At 37.6% G+C, this 18191-nt stretch overlaps 1 protein-coding gene across 2 annotated transcripts in view; it reads left to right on the top strand.

Moving 5' to 3' along the window:
• The first annotated feature begins 1402 nt into the window (after positions 1-1402).
• Positions 1403-18191, top strand: part of YWHAQ (tyrosine 3-monooxygenase/tryptophan 5-monooxygenase activation protein theta) — a 33462-nt gene continuing 16673 nt past the window's right edge. The window contains exons 1-2 of one of the 2 annotated variants that reach the window (XM_051976099.1): positions 1403-1556; positions 2579-3006. In XM_051976099.1, the coding sequence (XP_051832059.1) occupies positions 2713-3006 (294 nt within the window). In that variant the 5' untranslated portion in view covers positions 1403-1556; positions 2579-2712. Of the gene's footprint in view, positions 1557-2013; positions 2150-2578; positions 3007-18191 lie in introns of those variants that run through there. The other variant, XM_051976100.1, reaches the window with a different exon arrangement.

Below are 18191 nucleotides of genomic sequence, written 5' to 3'. Positions count from 1 at the left end.
CCTGGATCATGATTATGGAGATTTCTTTGAGTGTCAGTTTCCCCTTTTGCAAAAGGAAGGTGTTGGTTGGGTTACACCATCTGTAAAATCCTTTCTAACTTAAAATTCAATAATTTGCAGAGTCCTGCTCAGGGAGCTGGAAGGAACCTTTGTCTTTCCTAGGTATCACCTGCTAGTGCCTTTCCTTTCAGGCTGTCCTGGGTTATTTTCTTTATGATGACAAATGTACCAGTTTCCCTATTAGAATGTAAACACACCTGAAGAGGAGTGATTGCTTCCTTCTGTGCATCCCTAGTACCTTGGAAATGCCTGGCCCACCATGTTAGTCATTTACTAGATACTTATTGATAGTTTCAAGAGACCTTGGCCATCAGCTATTCCAACCTCCCTCTTTCTACCTACCAAGAATCAAGGCTCAAAGCCAAAGGTCACGCAGATTGTTGTGTTCTGTGGTTTTTAGCCTTGTCTGACCCTTCCTGACTCCATTTGAGGTTGTTTTTTGGACAAAGGTTCTGCAGTAGTTTGCCATTTCCTTTTCCAGTTCATTTTACAGATGAGGAAACTGAGGCAAACAGGGTGAAGTGACTTGCCCAAGGTCACACAGCTAATAAGTGTCAAAGATTTTATTATGCTATCTTTTGAGATGAGAATGTTTGAGAAACCAAAAACTAGTATCCTTCTCTAGCTTTCGGAGGGCGTGTGGAACTTTTTAAAGCTAAAGTTTATCCTATAAAACCCTCTCTTAAGCCATTTTGCTTCGGTTTTCCGGTAACTAATTGCTTTCATAATAGGGATGCGATTATTTCTAATTCGCAGCCCTAATCGCATTCTTAAGTGGGGAGGATGGGACGGGGGCTTGGGGACAGAGTGGCTTTAGCAGCACTGAACCCGGGGTAGCCTTTGTCAAGATTAAGGAAGGGTGAGCGGAAAGGAGCTTTGGCTACAAAGCAGCCGATTATGTCACCTCATCCCAAAGCTGCACAGCACAAGTCAAGCCGCAGCCGCTCCAGGACCAGCTAAAGCTGCAGTGGGGCCGTACGGTCCAATGCAGCAACAGCAGCAGCAACAGAAGCATGCGTTATTAGTCGCCCCAAGAAGAGGTCCCGGGAGCCCAACGCGGTCTCGTGCCGCACCCAGGCTGACTGAGAGAAAGGAGGGGGTTGTAACTTCATCGCCATGGCAACAGTGACGTGATTTTACCCTGGATCTAATTGGAGGAAACCCCGTGGCCGAAGCCGCAGCCTACCGGCCAACCAAACTTGCGGGGCCTGACCCACCCTCCTTCCCTCCACTTCTTCCCCACCCAACCCCACCCCGCCCACTCCCCCATCCACCCCCCCCTCCTTCCGCGCGCTCCAGCCCTATTGGTCAGCAACTGGAAAGGAGGCGGAACGGGCAGCGGAATGGCCGCGCCGCATTGGGCCGCCGCGGGCAGTGGGCTTGCCTCCGCTGCCGCCCGCCTCTCAGCGCTCGGGGGTAGGGTGAGACGGGGAGGCTCCTTCGCCAAAGCCTAAAGCGGATCAAAGTAGGGGCGATCGGAGGCGGTGAAGGTGAAGGTGAGAGCTGGGGGGCGGGAATGGCCGCTCACGGCCGCGACCCTTTTCCAGGTCTCCTTCCGTAAAAAGGGGTGACCGAGACCGGCAGGGAGGTCAGAGAGTATCCTCTAGATCTTCTCCGGAGGGAGGGAGGTGGGGGGTGGGGGTGGGGTGCGGCACTAACCGCCACCGCATCCATTTTGTGCTTCCTGGAAAGGAGCCGAGGCTGAGCCCGGGATCGGGGAGCCCCCTAAGGTAGCGGCGTGACTGGTCCTTTCCCATCTAGCGGGCGGGGCAGACTGGCTCAACCTCGGTGTCCAGGAGGGTGGCCGCCGCCCCTGACCCGTCCAGGTCCGCTCGCTCGCCCGCCCGCACGCGCGTCCTTCCCCGCCCCCTCCCTCGGCCCGCCCTCTCCTCCTCCCGTTCCGTTGCCGCCTTCTGCTTTCCACCCCCCATTCTTCAATCTCTCCACGTTCCCCGAGCTCGATTTGGGGGGATACAAATGCGGCCCCTGCCCTCGGGGAGTCCCCCCCTTCCACTCATTGGTTGCGTCCCTCCTTCCCGCGGCCTCATTATCCCAGCCTTGGATTTTTCTAGGGGAACCAATCGATCAGGTCCCGAGAGATCATTTCCTCCTTACAGGGGAGAAGGGCGGGGCGGGGGCCTTGGAGAAGTCGGGGTTTCCCCTCCAGGGGCCCCCTTGCTGTTCGAGCGGTCTGGGTCACACACCCACACCCACACCCCCGCCCCTCCTCCCTAGGTGCTCGGGCGGTGGGTGTGGCCGGGGTGGGCTGGGAAGGGCGGTGCTTCGTTTACCGGCCCGAGGAGGGGGCTGGGAAAGCACTTCAGAGACAAAAGGCTGCAGAAGCAGCCCCAGGTTGGGTGCCCGGGGTGCTGGACGCGGTGGAGAACGGATTGTCTGGAACTATCGGAGTCTCCTCTTCTACTCTCCTTCCCCCCCCCTCCTTCCACCCGCCTCTGATCCCCCTTTTCTCTGGCTCTCTCAGGCAGCCTTTCTTTTTCCATCTCCCTCCACCCTGTAGGCTTTTGAGGACTCTTCCTGATCTGGGTCGAATCTCCTCCTGCCCTCACCCTCGTTGCCGCTTCTCCTGCTCCTCAGAGTCCTGCTGCTGCTGCCGCTTCCACTGCCCTCACTCCCACCTGAAACCTGTCCACGATGGAGAAGACCGAGATGATCCAGAAGGCCAAGCTGGCAGAGCAGGCCGAGCGCTATGACGACATGGCCACCTGCATGAAGGCGGTGACCGAGCAGGGGGCTGAGCTGTCCAACGAGGAGCGAAACCTACTCTCGGTGGCCTACAAGAACGTCGTTGGGGGGCGAAGGTCAGCCTGGAGGGTCATTTCCAGCATCGAGCAGAAAACTGACACCACTGACAAGAAGATGCAGCTGGTCAAGGACTACCGGGAGAAAGTGGAGTGTGAACTAAGATCCATCTGCACCACCGTCCTGGTGAGTCCTGGCTCCTCTGCGTTAGGGAGGGTGGAGCAGAAGAGGGGTTTTTAGAAGCCAGGGCTGATCATCTTGCCTGATTTCCCATTCCTGAAATGAGAAACACAGTACCACCTTCTAAAGAAGATGGAAACCTGCATTTACTAACCTTGAACAAAGTTCTTTTGCTGGTGGATTTGGAATTTTTGCTAGGTGGCTCATTTCTGGTTCCCTTAAAACTCAAATTGATTTTTCATAAATCTTTTTACAATGTATTTTGTCATAGGCTCAGTACCTACTAAAGTGTTCCTTTGTGGAAAAGATTTTAAAACAATTAGGATTTCCTTTTTACATGTCTAAATGACTCATTGGCTTGGTAGCATCAAAACCAAAAACATACGTTAAAAAATAAGCAAGAGTTATTAAAAATAACAAACTATAAAAGCCCACTACTCAAGCCTAATACCAGTGTACCAATTTAATCTAAGTGCAGTTTGAAGATTTTTCTCTGAAGTAGAGGCCTTTCAAATTTAGAAGTTTCACAGTTGTAGGTGTTATATTTCTGCCATAAGGGAAAGGAATAATTGGCACAATTTGCAAATTTAAAATGACTTCAACAAAATTTGTAAATGTAGAATACAAACTCTGGCTTTTTTTTGGGGGGGGTGAAGAGAGCTGTTTTACAGCACATACAAAAAGACAACAGTTAAACTTAATGAAACTGACTTTTCAAACTGTTAAAATTTAATAAAGGAACCTAAATTTTTGCTATTGACACATTTTAACAGTAGATTTTAATTTTGAAGTTCAACAAACATGAAAAATGCCATAGAAGCAAAGCAATAAATTTTATTTTGGGCAGTATCAGTTTTAGCAGTTTACCAACATTTCCATGCAGTTGTCTTAATTTAACTGATCTGCTAAAATGGAATCACTTCTGGCAAGCAGTAGGTAAAGGAAGCTTTCCAAGCTTTTAAACTGGTCTGCCTTAGTAAGAGTGGATATGTTGGGTGGAGTGGGTGACTATTGTGATTCAGCCTTCTTACTGACAGATAACATTTTTAGCTTTGTCATTGCATGTACAAAACTTTACTCTTGATCTGTAAGGTATGTTTTTTAAGTTAGTATAACATTGCATATTATAAAATCCTCCTAATATGCCTGCTAATTTGTGAGGCAAAAATCTATAAGCTTTTTATTCGTATTTTTTACACATTTGATTTTGTGTTTTGATGCTTTTGACTTATGTTTTTCATTACTTTAACCTCTATTTAATGCATTTGCTTTTTCAAAAAAAAAAATTGGTGCTGGACATTGGGCATCCACCAATGCATGTTGAAGTAGGCATGGATGTTGACTGAGTTCAAGAACTTGATCTGCTCTGATATATTACTGGTTTGGGACTTAGGAAATTTGGGGTTCACATCTTAGTCCTTCTGTTTGCTAAGCTATGTGACCTTCATCAAATCACTTCACCTTGCTAGGCCTCCAGTTCCAAATCTATAAAATGAAGATGCTGAACTAAATGATTAATTCATGCTGTTTAGTGGATATTTTAAATAATTGCTGATTGAGATTCTTTTAGCTCTAATAAAGTCTTAAGAACTTGAAACTATTTTTGAGGACTTAGCACATTTATACACTCTTCTTATAATCATGATTACTCAGAAAGTTGAGACAATACCTGTGCTCTTAGAGGAAATTTTCCAAAAGAGGCCAGTGAACTGTGTAGCTTTTGAAATGTTGGCACTGCAGTTGTAGAGAAAGTGGTACAGTGGATACATGGGACTTGAAATCAGAATCAAGGTTTGATTAGCACCTGAGAGAGCCTAACAAAGCTGAGATAAATTGTTTTGCCCTTGTAATTCTCAGTTTCCTCATCTGTAAATTGAGGGTGATATTTGTATGACTTATCTCACAGTGTTGTTTTCAATAAAACTCTGGATCTGATATGAATATATGAGTATTAACTTTTTTAAGGGGTGGTGATTCATCAAGAGTAATTAGAATGGGATCATGCATATATTCCTCATTTATGGCTTATTTTTATGGGTTAGTGTGATTTGAAAGAGAGTTAAGTGTCTTAAATTAGCTTTATAGTGTAATAGTTCTTTGTACCCAGTTCTGTTGAAAAGGTTTGGAATTGAAGGAGAGGATTACATACCAAGGGAGTTAAGAAAAGTTGAAGCTGAGAGACCAGAAAAGTATATAGTAGCTGGGCTTGTGAGGTAATTGATGACTTAATTGTGAACTGGTAAAGATTTTTATTGAAAACATGGATATGTTTTATGCTGTTGCTCAGAAGTAATTTTATTAAATTTATGTATGAGCTGAGTAGACTAGTAAAATAATGCAGATGTTAGTAAATAGGGGGAGATTTATACCATGAATGTAGAAGTGACATGAAAATGGTTTCAAGTTTCTATGCATGAGAAAGGTAAAATAAAGAGTCCTTTCAGTATGATCTAGATGATCGTAGTGTTTATTATAGTATGAGAGAACTCTTGTGAAATTTCCTTAGTTATCTATAAAATGAAGCAACTGTCTAAGAACATAGCATTTAGAACTGGAAGGACCTTAAAGATTAGCTAGTCACTTCTTCTATCAGAGACCTGATTTTTCATCTGAAAAATGAGGGACTGTACTAATTAATCTAAATCTTGGGGTTCTCTCTAGTTCTTTTTGATTCCAGTAGTATTCCAAATATTATCACTGCCTAAATGTTCCTATTCAAAAAGCATAGCCAAGTTAAAAATGAATAGAATGTAAATAAAATGATAGGTGTTAACTAGAATTAATAGGAAGTCATTGAAAGATTTGAAGTGGATTATAGTTATGTGAGATAGTTGAAGATGAATAAATTTAGGAAGGATTAGGATGAAATCAATTGGTAAAAGTGGGTCTGTGCAATTTCAGGAATTAAAGTAGTCCATTTGGAGTAAAGTGATTAAAATTTATTGCTGAGGAAATCACAACCAAGCTGTTCAATCTTAAGGGGGGGGAGAAGGGGCAAGAATGGCTTCACTTTAGTCCTTCCCTAATCTATTTTTGTTCCAGTTACCCCCTAGGAACCTTCACTTGAGTCCTCCCCAATCTACTATTATCCCAACCATTCCAAAGCTTTTCCCTTCAGACTTCCCATCCACACTGTCCTTATCAGAAAGTTTCCAAAATGCATGCTTTTCTGAAAAAAATAAGTGTATTTTTCTTTTCATCTCTTTTATCCTATTCTGCAACTCAAAACTCCTTGACATTGCTCTTTATTCCAGTCTTTGAAAAGGTTTCTCTTCTCACCAAGGCCAACCCATTCTATTTATACCCCAACCCCATTCCTTCCCTAAGCAGATTTGCCCATAAATCATTCTCTTTTTTTATATTCAAAGTGGGTTGAATTCTTCTTCCCTTTGTACTGGTCATCTTGTACCTGGAATGCGTTCCTTTCCCACTTCTCTACCTCTTAAAATCCTTAGCTTCCTTCAATATTTAGCTCAAGTTAAACCTTCCACATGAAGCCTTTCTTTGCCATCATCACTCTTCTTTCAACTTCTTAGTTTTTTGTGCCTTTCACCCAAAATTACCCCAAATCTATTTTGTTCTATATTTTGTATGTAACTATATCTACTTATTTTCTTACCTAGCTAGATTGTGAACTCTAGAGCATCTATTTACACTTTTTTCTGTGAGCACTTGACATAGTATCTGGCACTCATGGTGCTTAAAATAAATAGCTTGTTCGTTGCCTACCAACATCCCCAAGTCTTCTCCCTTTCTTAAATTATCACTTGGCCATAATATCTTAAGCTAGCATCCTATATCTTGCTTCCCTTTGACAAGCTAAACTTGTAGAGAAAGCTATCTATTCTTATTGCCCCTATTTCTCTCTTTCCCACATTTCAGCTCCTTGCATTGTAGCTTCTGATTTCATCACCCGAATGAAATGAAGCCTCTCTTCTAGGCTATTAATGATTCTTTAATCAACAAATATAACCTTGATTTCTTCTGACTGTAGTAACTACCCTCTGGGAATCCTCTTATACTTTTCCTTGAATATCTCTCAGTGTCCTTTGTTGGATTAGCAATATCTTGTCCCCTGGCTGTGGGTAGACCTGGAGGCTGTGTTTTAGATCCCTCATCTCATTTATTCCCCAGAATTAATAATCTATTGAGATGGCCCCTAGATCTCTACAAGTAGCTCTAGTCTCCTAAACTCTTTCCCTCTATTTGTTGTTATTTTCTTGTTTCCTTTTGCATGGCTCTACTTGGGGTTTTCTTAGCAAAGATACTGGCTTGGTTTGCCATTTCCTTTCCCAGATCATTTTACAGAAGAGGAACTGAAGCAAATAGTGTAAAGAAAGTTTAGAGTCACACAGCTAAGCTAGTAAAGTGTCATGAAAAACTTTGAAGAGGAATCTTCCTGATTTCCAAATAGCTTTAACTACTGTACCAATAGCTGTCCTTTTCCCTATATTACCAACTGCCTATTAGAACTTTGTTATTTCTCTTTAGGTTTTGCCATTCTTTTAGCCAGCTACCTAGTTTTGCAGCATGGGTGTAAACCTCTTCTACTTCTTCACTGTCCCTCATCTCAGATATAAAATCAATTGTCATATCTCATTTGATTCTGTATTTCTAACATCTCTCATACCTATTCCCTTATCCCAATTCACTTATCCCCTATTTTGGACCTTTATTACCTAACTCACAGTACTGCAGTAACCTCCCACTTGGTTTTCTTGCATCCAGTTTTTCCTTTTTCAATTCTTTCTATAAATTACATTCTTAAAACACATCTGACAGAGGCACTTCCTTGCTCAGAATTCCTCTGATATTTAAAGCCCTTCTCAATTAAGCTCCTGCCTACCTATAAGACTTTTAGGCTTATATCACACTTCTTTACATATTCTGTGGTTTAGCCAGACTGACTTCTATTCACAAATATTTCATCTTTTGAATTCTGTTTTCAACAGAAGCTTCTTTCAAAGCTGTATTCAAGTGCTACCTGCTACATGAAGTCTTCTCTGACTCCCCTCCAATTACTTTGTATTTCTCTTATGTTTTCTTATATGCGTGCATGATGCTTTCCTTACTGGATGTAAATTTTTTTTTTTTAAAGCTGCAATTTACTAGGTAACAGGTAATAGACAATAAGTACTTTTTAATTTAAGGTCTTAGTCTAAGATGATCCATTCAATATTTTTTATTGTTTGATTGAATAAGGTCAGTTGGTAAAATGCAAATAAAATTTCCAGAATTAAATTAAAAGGAGTTAGCTTGAGGGATGTGGTAAAGAAATGAGAGGGTCTTGAGTATGTTTCATAATGATAAACGACAGAGAAACATCAAAAGCTTTGGGGATAAGATATTATCTTCTACATTTTAGAAATGCAAAACCCTGCAGTTGCATACTCTTGCCAAAATTCTTTAAAAATCAGTGATTTAGAACCAGAATACCATTGTTTCCTAAAATATCATATTGCCTATATGCTGTTTTAAGAAGCCTTTTCATTCTGAATAAATTTATTTGTTGCGATTGGAATTCCTTATGATTCTCGGTACATTCAATAACTATGGTTTAATGAAATCAGTAGGCATGATAAACTGTTTTCACATGATTCATGTTGTTCAAGCTTAACAAGCAATTGATAGAGACAAACATTAAAACAAAGGTTATGTTAAACTTGATAATTCACAGCTCTCTAATTTTAAATATATGATTTTGTTGACTTAAGTTCAGTTTATTAGGATACTTGGAGAAAGTTAATTTGATTTAGAATCCCAAATTAATTATCTACTTGAAATAGAACCAATCTATCATTTTTGAGGATAGGTGCTTTTCAATACCATCTGTCAGTTTTATTTCTTAAAAGTACATTCTGGGGGCAGCTACATGGTACAGTGGATAAAGTACCAGCCCTGATGTCAGGAGGACCTGAGTTCAAATCTGGACTCAGATACTTAACTCTTCCTAGCTGTGTGACCTTAGACAAGTCACTTAACCCCAATTGCCTCAGCAAGAGAGAGAGAGAGAACAGAAAAGTACATTCTGTGAAGAATAACTTCCTAGAATAATTATTGAAAAATCTTATCTCTAGAATTTTGGAGGAAAAGTATATAGACGGGTAGACTAGACTATAGTGATCTAATAGTTCCTACTATGTACAAAGCACCACAATAATAGAAAAAGTCTCTTGACCATTTTTGTTTTAGATTTTTAAGCTCCTTGAAGCTATGCTTAATTCTTTGTTGTCCTAAAATATATTAATATTATCCTTTATAGGCATGCAAAATGTCAATTATTTTAATCAAAAAGGGACAGTTTTCAATTTTTCATTTTTTTCCACTAGATCTTTGCTGGCATTTTATAGCCTTTTTTAAATAGAACTTTTAACGCTATTTTTCGTGTTCTATCATTTATCCCTGGTGTACAGATCTAAGGAATTTCAGCATAGGTGCAAACATTATTATTTGTCATGGTTTTTTATTTATTTATTTTTGTTTATAGTTTAAACAGAAAGTCACAGGTTGACCAAATCATGTTTCTGTCTTACTAAGAATTCATTAGCAGTTTAAATTCGTAAATTGTCAGGAAGGTCATGAAGATACAAAACAGGACAATCAAAGTAGTGAAAAATGCAGCTGTGTTGGAACCAATTCCATTGTGTGGAAATCAATGTATGTTTGTCTTGGACCCCAAAATAAAGAAATCTAAATATAAAAAGAACTAGAAAAGCCTCATTGTGGAGTGGTTTCATTTAGAAGATGGTATTTGAAACATGGATCTCCTCCTATAAAGGTACTATAGTGAATATATTGTGTATTTATGATTGTACTTCTCTTGATAAAAATGATTTAGTAAAGAAAGTTTACTTTCTTTTGGTCACATTAATTCTTTTAAATTACAAAAAAATCCATGGAACATAGTAAATTGAGGGTGGGTCAGTGAAAACGTAAGTTCAGCTCCTATTTCCTGATGCTAATGTTTTGGTCAATTTCATCCTGCCAAATGTTTAAACCAGACAGTAGGTTAGGGAGGAGTTGCAGATTTTTATTGGGTTCACCCTTTTTCCAGTTCAGTCACTTCACCTCTCCCCAAAAAAGATAGCATGATGGCAAACAGATGCACCTAATGTTGGATTTGTTTTGTTTTTTTGTTTTTGTTTTCAACGGAGCCAAATTCTTTATCTGTGGTTATACAATATTCCTTTCTTGACTATCGATCTTGAGGGGATGAAATAATAAATTTGAGTTCAAAATGGTTTCTTCGGTTGTTTTCATTTGAATTTCTATGGTTCAGTAGTGGCAAACTGAATGTTTTAGTAAGAATATATATAGGATGTTAAAAAAAAAAAAAAAGAATATATATAGGATGTAAGGTTTCTGAATGCTTCTGTGGAAATGAACTTGGCTTTTAAAAGATTGTATCACCAGACATCAGTTTGAGGATCAGTCTAGATACATTTTAAAGTACCTTATCACCAAAAAGTTAGAAATCTATTACCATACCACCATTCTACCTGTACGCTATTCTCTACTCTCATTTGGGAACTCAAGTTTCTCACTACTAGGACTTTAAGCTTTGACTGGTGAGTATTAACTTTATTTTGACCAGATCTAGACCTACCCTTTCCCCTTCATTGGTATGGAAGTATCTTTTGGGAGGGTATACTTTTTATTCTGATAATTCATAAGAGACATCATGAAATGCTGCCAATACTCTGGAGAAAATGTAGTAAAAACTAATGGTTGTCCAAGCTTAAAGTCATCCTGAAAACCTGGAAAATTCTTAGTACCAACTAATAGGCCACATTGAAGGCATAAACGAAAGCCTACATCTTACAGAATTTTATTTTTTAGTGATGTTATTGTGGATGTAGTGTCAGGTGTTTCTGTCGATAGTTATGCTCTAGAAATTCCTATATTATGGCACAATACTACCTTCCTAACAAATTACTGTGCTCTAATAGATGTGTACAAAGTAGTTTCCTTTCTGTGCAGATGCTATTCCACTTTAAAGAAGATAATTACTTTTTTTTTTTTTTAATCTAGGTGTCTAGGGGTAGAGAGATTATAGTTATATGACAGGTTGACCAAAGAGAATGGATGAATGAGTAATCTTAGACCATTTTTTTTAATGAACTGGTAGGCACTAAAATATTTGTTTTCTCAAATTATATAGAATTATTCCAATTTCCTTTCTACTCAGAATTCTTAAGTATAGTGACTAGAATCATCACTTTAATTGACTATATGAATGAAAAGTAAGCTGAACTGTAGATTTGAGAAATTCTCAGTTTGAGGCTAAAGTCTGGTCAGCATTGGACAAAGGATTGTGTAAGACAGTTGTCAAACTCATATAGAAATGGATCCCTGCAGGCTGCATATTAGAATACCACAAATCAACATCGTTTATATTCTATTGTATTTTCATTTATTTTTTTAAACATTTCCCAATTATATTTTTATCCGAGCCACTAAGAATTCTGTCCAAATGAGTAGTTTTCCACCTTTTCTTTGTTACCTTGATCTTTCCTATTGTTGGATTTATTCAGAACATTTGGTAAATGTTCAAATCAGAAACATTTCTTAATTGATTACTATGTTCAAAGTTAACTGAGCTAGGAATAGTGCAGTTTTAAAGGGATTTGTATTGGTTAATATATACCAAGAATTCTTTTATTAGTTGATTTTCACTTCAATAGCTAGAGATGTTTCCATTTTTTATATGCTTTCCAAATAATCTTCTAATTAGGATATTTTAAAATATCAGTCTACTTTTCTTTAATCTGGAAAACTATTAATCTTCAATCCTTACTTAGAAATGGTGATCCTATTCTCTTTCTACTTTACTCAAGTAGATTTATAGACAAGGGGATTTTCATTTGCATGGGGTGGGTGGGGTTTTTGGGTTTTGCCCATAGCAGTTTATGAAGGGTATGTGCTAGTGCTGGGGCCTACATCAGTGAAGAGAATACCCACAGTGATCAAATCACACATCCCTGAAGAACTGAAATATATTACTCACCAAAGTTGGTAACACAGATAGCAAAAGTAGGTTTTGGCCCCATGTTCTCTGACCATGAATCCAATGTTCTTTCCATTGTATTCTATGGCCTTCTAGTTAATGCCAATTGAATAATTAGTTTACCAGATGTTCTGAACTATCAGCATCATACTGCTTCCACATTTTTCTATGGGAACAAACTTTCCAGATATTTTTATTATAGAGTGTCTCTTAATTCTAGCTGGCTTAATGTTGCAAAAATTGTGCTGATTATCTCTTGACTATTTGAAGTCAGGCTGCAGAAACATGGTCCTGTCATGATTAAGAGATTGGAAATGTTCATAAACTTAATATGGGCCTGCCAAGAGAATTTGCCAGTGAAGGTTAGAAGAATTCTGGAGATAGATCTTCACAAAGACAACTTTAAAATGAATTGTAGAACAGATATAAAAGTTACAAAGGATTATAAAGACAACAAATCACCAGGGTTTGTGGTAGTGTTATAAATATGTCTTCTGGAGTATGGTCTGACAGATTTGGGAGAGGGGTAAGGAGGAGAACACAGTTAGCAGTGTGTTTTAATTTTTTAAAAACCATTGACCATTGGCTTGGTGGTGTGACTGTTTGAGGATGAAGCAAACTATTTTTAGAGCTTCACTGCCCTGTGTACACTAAACAGATTCAAAGTAAGAGAAGTGGTATGAAAAGTAGATGATGATGTTCAGTAATAGTGATGGTATAATTATCACAGATGTATTTCAAAAAGGAAACTTGGATTACAGCATTAGCAATTTTTTGTATTTAGCTTTTGGTAAAAAGCTTTCATTTTTGATTCTCAGATTAAGTCTTAACTTGATTTGTAATGCTGAGTTAATTGACAATCCAAATCCAATTTGTACATTGCAAAAAAATGGTGATCTTTTGAAAAAAATTGAATAATTCATAGGAAATGGTAGTAAACAGTAAATAATAGCTTCTCTACTTACTTTTTATGGTACCTGGATTTCTCTGATTAAAAGTTGAAAGAATTGGAATGTTCCTAATCCAAACATCTGAAGACATCCAGTGCCTCATTTATCTTTTGGGGAAGTGTTTAGCTTATCAAAATATGTGGAAGTGCTTGCATGAAAGAAAACTTTGTTTCAGTCATCAGAGCTGCTTCCTCCTACTCTATCAGAAGATCTTAAGTTTTGTGTTAAGCCACAGACTTAATAGTATTATATAATATTTCAGCACCTGTTGAAATTTAAGTGTACACAACCAATTGAATACTTTTCCATACAGTAGTATTCTTTTCTGGTCTATTACAAACCAAGAATTTAACCTCCCACTACTTCCCCTACAAGTACTCTGTTGCTCTAGCCAAACTAGACTTTGGAATTCCTTGCCCTTCCCCACTCTCCTATCAATCTTGCTTGCTCTTTACAGTTCAGATCAAATGACAACTTACTTATGAAAACTTTTCCTTTTTTTTCTCCTAACCCCTATATCCTTATTCCTGATAGTCTGCCTATCTATATGAGAGAGAGAGAGAGAAAATGTGTGTGTGTGTGTGTGTGTGTGTGTGTGTGTGTGTGTGTGTGTGTGTGTGTGTGTGTTTTTCATATTCTGCCTTGTATTGTGGCCTTGTCTTACATCCCCAGTAGATTCATTCATCTGGGAGTAGAGAACCTTTGTGCAAGGTGGTGCTAAGTTAATTGTTGGGAAAGCTTCTGACACTTAACTGGCTTTTTTGTCCTTAAGCAAGCTATTTCACCTATTCATTCCCTTAAATTATAAACAAAGGCATGCTCTATTGCTGACTTTTATTGGTATTGCCCTGCAAGACACCTTTTTAGGTATTATCAGAGATACTAATAAGACCTGAGTTACAATAAATGTTGTGGAGTTTGTGGTCTAATAAAGAACTTAAAGAATATAAACAATTAACTAGTACAAATTGCAATGTGAAAGTGCAAAAAAGTACAGGATGCTGTGAGTTCAGAGATAGGAAAGATATTTTCTCATTTGTTAGATGGCAAATTCGTTAAGTACAGAGATTATGTCTTAACTCATCTTTGCTTCCTTCCTAGTACTTTGAACATAACAGACATTCAAAATATTTGTTAAATCAATGATCTAATTAAGCACATATGAGAAGATAGTAGACCAGAAATATATGTCCGTGCTTGATCCTTGCCAAGTACAGTGGGGAGTAATTTCCCTCCTAAAGTAAAATAAGAATATTTGTGCCAATGGCATATTTTAATAAAGGGATTTTATTAACTTTTGCTTAAGATGACTTTTTGCATTTTAAGAATTAACAGATCAAACTCTTAAAATGTTTAAAGAAATAAGAAGCTGAAGAGTAACTTGAGAAAAACTCTTTACAGAAAAATATAGCAAAACTTATGTTTTTGGAAATTTTTTTTTTTTTTGCCTTCAGTGTTAATAGGGCTAGGAAGAGATTTTTTTAAAGCATATTATTTTCATCAACTATCCACAGCTAGTTTTTTAAATTCCTGTTTAGTTCACAATCAGGCTAGAGGTAGAACTTGTACCAAGGCCTTGCTGACCTAGAAACCAGCCTCTATCTATTAGACCACATTGTTACTTCTTGTAGGACTGCCTTTGTGGGTGAAACTAGAAAAAATTTCTTCTATTCTTAGTCATCTCCATAGAGCAAGTAAAGGTTCTTAAGATTGGAGTTTTATTGTAAATACAGTAGGAAATATTATTTACATGGTTATCTGGAAAATCAGCCCCCTGATAGTTAAGATGTTAAAATGCTCTTTTCTATAATTGCAATGCTACTTTAGACTATTTTAAAAAGCAATCACTTATACACTTAGAGGAACATTGTCTTTCCATACTTCTTGTCTTGGAGTCCTAAAGGACTTAAGTGCCATCTTCTCCTGAAAGATGCTTTCCTGATTGTGTCTTCCCACAATTATTATTTTGTATTTGCTTTCATTAGATTTATATTCACTTGGGTCCACATTAGTTCCTCAATAGGTTGTAACAAGTTGAGACTAGGAACAGTTTTATTTCTGTCTGTTTTTCTAGTGGCAGGCACGTAATAGTTGCTCAATAAATGTTTATAGATTAATTATTCTTAGTCTTTTCTTGGGGGTCGAGCAAAACTTGACCCATATATACTAGGGTTAGCAAAACATTGTTGACCTATTTTTAATTCTAATAACATCCTCACTATGACTTCAGGATGTCTGTCCAATTTAAGATTACTCATGACTAAACCAAGTGTGTGACTTCCTTTGCAGCTTTTTTTTCCCTTTTAAGGAAAATGAACATTTTAATTTCCTCACTAGTTTTTTCCCTTTCCTTTGCAATAGCTAGGTACTGAATTCTTGAATGATTTTTTAAAAAAGAGCTTTTAAATGTTAACTGTACAATAATAAACTATTCTATTATTTGGCCATTACATTTATCAATTTTTAATATTGGCAGAGAAAATTTTGGAGTCTCAGATTGGTTTTGATGTATACCAATAAGTTCTGAAAAATGATACTGGAAACACCAATATATTTATATTTAGTTATGCTCTGGATCCTGAATTTCTTTAATCACAGAGAGAAGGTCCATCACTCTTGGCTTTTGCCATCTTATTTTCACCCAACTGCTACAGAGATGATACAGATATAGTAAGGCTGGAAGCTTTTTTTCAGAATCCCATTCATTATTAGAGCTATTAACCAGGTTTAAGTGGCCAAACACTTTAACTATCTTTAGGTTCATGCCTACCTGTTTTGTGTAAGATGGAACAGCAGAAGATAGTTCTACCCCTTGTATATTATGTGGAAAAACAAAAGGTCGAGAATATCAAGGGAATTCATGAAAAAAAAAAAAGAAATTGGGATAGGACAAGACTACCATGGACAAGGTGAAGCCACCCTATTTCAGACAAAGAAATGAAACACTATAGCAATTTCAACTACCACAGGAATTTAGCACTCTACAGGGAACTGTTGTGTGATAATACTATTAAGAATTATACATTTTCTTCACATGTATTTGATTTATTTTAACCATTTTTGACATAAAAGCTTTATAAAATATATCACAGGTGTACTTCCCTTATTAAAAAAGATTGTCCCCTAGAAATAAAACCTTTTGTTGTTGGCTTTGGGGTCGCTGAAGGAGCTGAACCATGGACCTTACTAATTGTGGTTAGCTTCCTTCCTGAGAATTCCAGCTTCTCTCAGTATGCTTTGTCTTGAAGCACAGGAATTTCTTTTACTACTGTTTTCTAAATTTAGTTGATTAAAATCCAAAGTTGAAACACTATAATAAGCCTACTAAAGTTATTGGTCCCTGAACTTGTTTGGCTTTCTTCCAGAGACATGTCTAGTCTAATCCCTAAATTGCATTTGTCCACTAGTGTTACTATTAGACAATTGATTATTTCATTCTAACATCTACTCCCCTCTTTCCCACTCCCTCAAAATGTATTTTCTAATTCTCACTCAGAAATGCAAAATCAGAAATGGTTTAAAACAATTAACTGCATGTAAAGAGATAACTATGTCCATTACCATACTGTGGCTTTGAAGTTTTCACCAAATCTTTAAAAGTTCCCCAATTTAGCTATGCCACATGATCCTTCCAAGGCTAAAAATCCACCTAGTGGTAGTTCCCTAAAAAAAAGAGAGAGGGGGGGGGGGTTCAATACTGATTTGGAATCCTCCCACTTGTGCGAATATTCTGAATCTATTTTGCCTGTTCTATGTAAACACTCAAACATTATCCAGATTAGCAGTTAAACTTTGTGTGCTCCACCCACATAACTGCATTACAATTTCACATATACTCCAGGGTTTTTGATCTTTTTTGTGTCATCTATTTCAATGATGAGGTAAAGCCTATGGAGCCCTTCCTATAATGTTTTTACTTGCTTAAAATATATAAGATGACAAAGGAAACTAAATACTTTGAAATAAACTTACTAAAAGGATCCTCAGTGATCTTTTCTAGCCTTCTCATAATTCATTTAGGGAAATTGAGGCCCAGAGAAGGGAAGTGACCTATCCAAAGGTCACACAAGTGGTAAATTCCATCATCTCAAAACTGTAAAAATAAAGACCTGAAGGAATTCGGTACACTTAAATAAGTCCAGAGTGTTGCAAGAGTATCACTATTAATATAATTTCCATGGCTTTGCCCTGTGGAACAGAGGTAACTCGGGGGGTTATTAAGATGTGGGACTATTGACTCTAGCCCCACACTGCTGTGCTTTTTCAATTATTCATCTTTTTGTAGTTCCATTCTTGCTATCAGTGTTATCTTCTTGCTCCTTCCTATCTTTGTCCCTATAACTAACAAAACTTTTTTGATCTTTTAATTTGCTGTGACTTTGTAAATAAGATTACCAAGTTTGTAAGAATTGGGTATAAAATAACTAAATATTCCTGAGTCAGGTTTCTCTGGAGTAAAAGCATATGAGTTTTTATTAATACATGGACTTGAATGATATCTCTTAGCTACTTAGATCTCTGCCATTTACATGGCTTTTTTGCTAGCATTTCTGGAATTTTCCATTTTGCTATTAATAGCAGTGATGAGGTGGTACTTTTGAGCTGTCTCTGCCAGGATTTTCCTCCTCTCCGTATAGCTCTATTCTATTTAGGTTTGTGGTCTGTTTCTCTTAGGTTTGCTTACAGAGCTCTCTTTTCCAGCCTACTTTTCCATTTCCTAAATCAGGATTTTTAACAAGAGTTGACCACTATAGGTTTGTCCAATCTCTGTTAAAAAGAGTTCTTTGTCTAATGAAATGGCTTTGTGTATATGTATACTTTTAAAATACAAATATCATGACAGAATTGGTATTAAAGTGTCCATGTTTCAGCTTACTGACTTTGTGATCCTTGGCAAGTCTTTTCTTTGCTGGTTTCTAATCTGCATCATCGACTTCAGTATTGAGGGAAAATATTTTGTAAACCTTTAAATCATTAAAGTATATTTTGGTAATACAAATATGACTTAATAACCTTTTGTCCTAAATAATTGTCAATTCTACATTCTCCAGTGTTGGTGATAAAGATGTCATTTTAAAATTTTGGATTATCTAACTGATAGCTGAATTTTAAGTAAGTTAGTTTTATTTTGAATTCTTCAAACAAGTTGTTACACAGATGAAGATATTGAGGCTCACTTGACAAAGGTCATACAACTTAAATAATAATAACTAGCTTTATTTAGGGCTTTAAGG

This window comes from Antechinus flavipes, chromosome 2 (genome assembly GCF_016432865.1).
Source record: "Antechinus flavipes isolate AdamAnt ecotype Samford, QLD, Australia chromosome 2, AdamAnt_v2, whole genome shotgun sequence".
In the NCBI taxonomy this organism is placed as follows: Eukaryota; Metazoa; Chordata; class Mammalia; order Dasyuromorphia; family Dasyuridae; genus Antechinus; species Antechinus flavipes.
This window is presented reverse-complemented; position numbering and strand designations above follow the sequence as displayed.